This window comes from Octopus bimaculoides, chromosome 6 (assembly GCF_001194135.2).
Source record: "Octopus bimaculoides isolate UCB-OBI-ISO-001 chromosome 6, ASM119413v2, whole genome shotgun sequence".
NCBI classification, from domain to species: domain Eukaryota; kingdom Metazoa; phylum Mollusca; class Cephalopoda; order Octopoda; family Octopodidae; genus Octopus; species Octopus bimaculoides.
Window position 1 is genome coordinate 94,861,690 of NC_068986.1, and position 2,318 is coordinate 94,864,007.

General features: G+C 38.7%; 1 protein-coding gene across 1 annotated transcript in view; it reads right to left on the reverse strand.

Moving 5' to 3' along the window:
* LOC106877771 (breakpoint cluster region protein) overlaps positions 1 to 2,318 on the reverse strand; it is a 29,093-nt gene that overhangs the window by 1,898 nt on the left and 24,877 nt on the right. The window contains exon 13 of the mRNA XM_052968495.1: positions 1,604 to 1,709. Coding sequence (XP_052824455.1) covers positions 1,604 to 1,709 — 106 coding nt within the window. The remainder of the gene's footprint in view (positions 1 to 1,603; positions 1,710 to 2,318) is intronic.

Consider the following 2,318-nt stretch of genomic DNA (forward strand, 5'->3'; position numbering starts at 1 on the left):
ACCCAGTTTTGACAGAAATTATTCGCCAGGAGCTGCACAAAGCCGGATTTCATGGGAAGGCTGCAATCAGAAAAGCACTACTTTCAAAAACAAACGTTGGAAAGCGTTTAGAGTGGGGAATAAATGATTTTTCCCGCACGAGGTTTTTTCACGCTAGCTACTTGATAAATTCTTGTAAAAATTTTATCCTATTATTGAATTAATTAAATATATAACCGGAACATATTCAGTGCTGAATTTTATTCTGGAAAAAAAAAAACACATGTACCGAGATGCAATTCAATAAAAGCCCGCCTCTTACATAGATATATAGGGATAAACAATCTTCTATGTACTATGCTGGATACAAGAGGTGTTTGTTTGTTTGGTATGTTGAATTTTTGTTTATTTTTATGTATTTTGACCATACTGTACTGATGAGCAGAGGTTACATATTCCTGTAATAACTGCGAAATCGACGATATATAGTTTAGTCTGTTTTTAAGAGGCCGGCTTTGAGAATTGCATTTCCTCGCGTTCAGTAAAAATGTGTTTATTATGGTAGTTTGACCTTAGAGTCCCTCATAGCGGGAAAGCTCATTTTTAATACTGACAGGGATGATAACAGCCCCACAGCGAAGCTAGATCAGTATACTTGACTAGTTTCGAATTTTTATACAGGCTGAGGGATAATTCTTTTCTACTTTTCTACTCGAGGCACAAGGCCCGAAACTTTTTGGGAGGAGGGGGCCAGTCGATTAGATCGACCCCAATACGCAACTGGTACTTAATTTATCGACCCCGAAAGGATGAAAAGCAAAGCATTTCGCCTGGCGTGCCAACATTTCTGCCAGCATGCAGCCTTAGGCTGCTGGATAATTGCGTAATTGCGATATCGGTGATGTCACAAGTATTAATTTACTCGGAGCATAAGCTCATTCAAACAATGTCTAACCCTCAACACACTAGATTAACCCACCGGTAACAAGACATTTTTTTATTTCATTCTTCTATCTGATAAGGAAGATTTTGCCCGAAATATTAAGAGATCATTAAACAATTTAGGCAGGTTAATATATTTTCTTCTCGTTATTTTCATTTATTGACATAAACTTAATATTTTACTATATATGTGTTAGATAGATAGATAGATAGATAAGAGAGAGAGGGGTAATCGAGAGAAAGAGAAAAAAGGGAAGTAGAAATTTCCTTATACAATCATTGCTGCCACTTCGTATCTCTTCAAGCCAATGATGGAGTTTTTACGAAGTCACTCGACTTGCTGGATATAGTAGTCAAATAGCCCTTAAATAACATTTGGATGTCTTAAATAGAGAAAACATTAGCCAAGGTAATCCTAAATATATCTCTTTTACCATATCACAAATCTTGCTCCTTGAAGTTAACCTGAGGTTAAACAACAACACTAGCAACAACTACAAACCAACAGCCAAAGCAACATTCACCACCTACTGTCACCAAAACAACACGACCTCACATTATTATTGTCATCACCATCATTATTTCACATCACATCCACCACCACCCTGCCAACAACTGCACGACCACTAACGCGAAAACCAGTATTGCCAGCAACAACAACAACAACAACGTCGCCACTTACTTCACGATATGTGCTATGAGAAAATCAAAGATACTTTGGTTAGGTTCCGGTAGTCCTCTCAGTAACATCTGTATAACTTTCGCCTGCCTCTCTGTGGTCTTTATATCTGTAAATCAATTTAAAATATATCAGTAAAAATATATATCACCTGGGGCACATTTTTAGGCGCAAGAGTAGCTGTGTGGTAAGTAGCTTGCTTACCAACCACATGGTTCTGGGTTCATTTCCACTGCGTGGCACCTTGGGCAAGTGTCTTCTACTATAGCCTCAGGCCGACCAAAGCCTTGTGAGTGGATTTGGTAGACGGAAACTGAAAGAAGCCTGTCGTATATATGTATATATATATGTGTATGTATGTGAGTGTATATGCCTGTGTGTCTGTGTTTCTCCCCCCAACATCACTTGACAACCGATGCTGGTGTGTTTACGTCCCCGTAACCTAGCGGTTCGGCAAAAGAGACCGATAGAATAAGTACTAGGCTTACAAAGAATAAGTCCTGGGGTCGATTTGCTCGACTAAAGGCGGTACTCCAGCATGGCCACAGTCAAATGACTGAAACAAGTAAAATAGAGTAAAGAGAGTATCAATAAAAAAAAACATCAATCATTGCACTTACAAAGATGCAGGCCAAACTGCACCAATGATTCATACACAATATTGGTTTCAAATTTTGGCACAAGGCCAGCAATTTTGGAGGAGGGTATAAGTCGATTA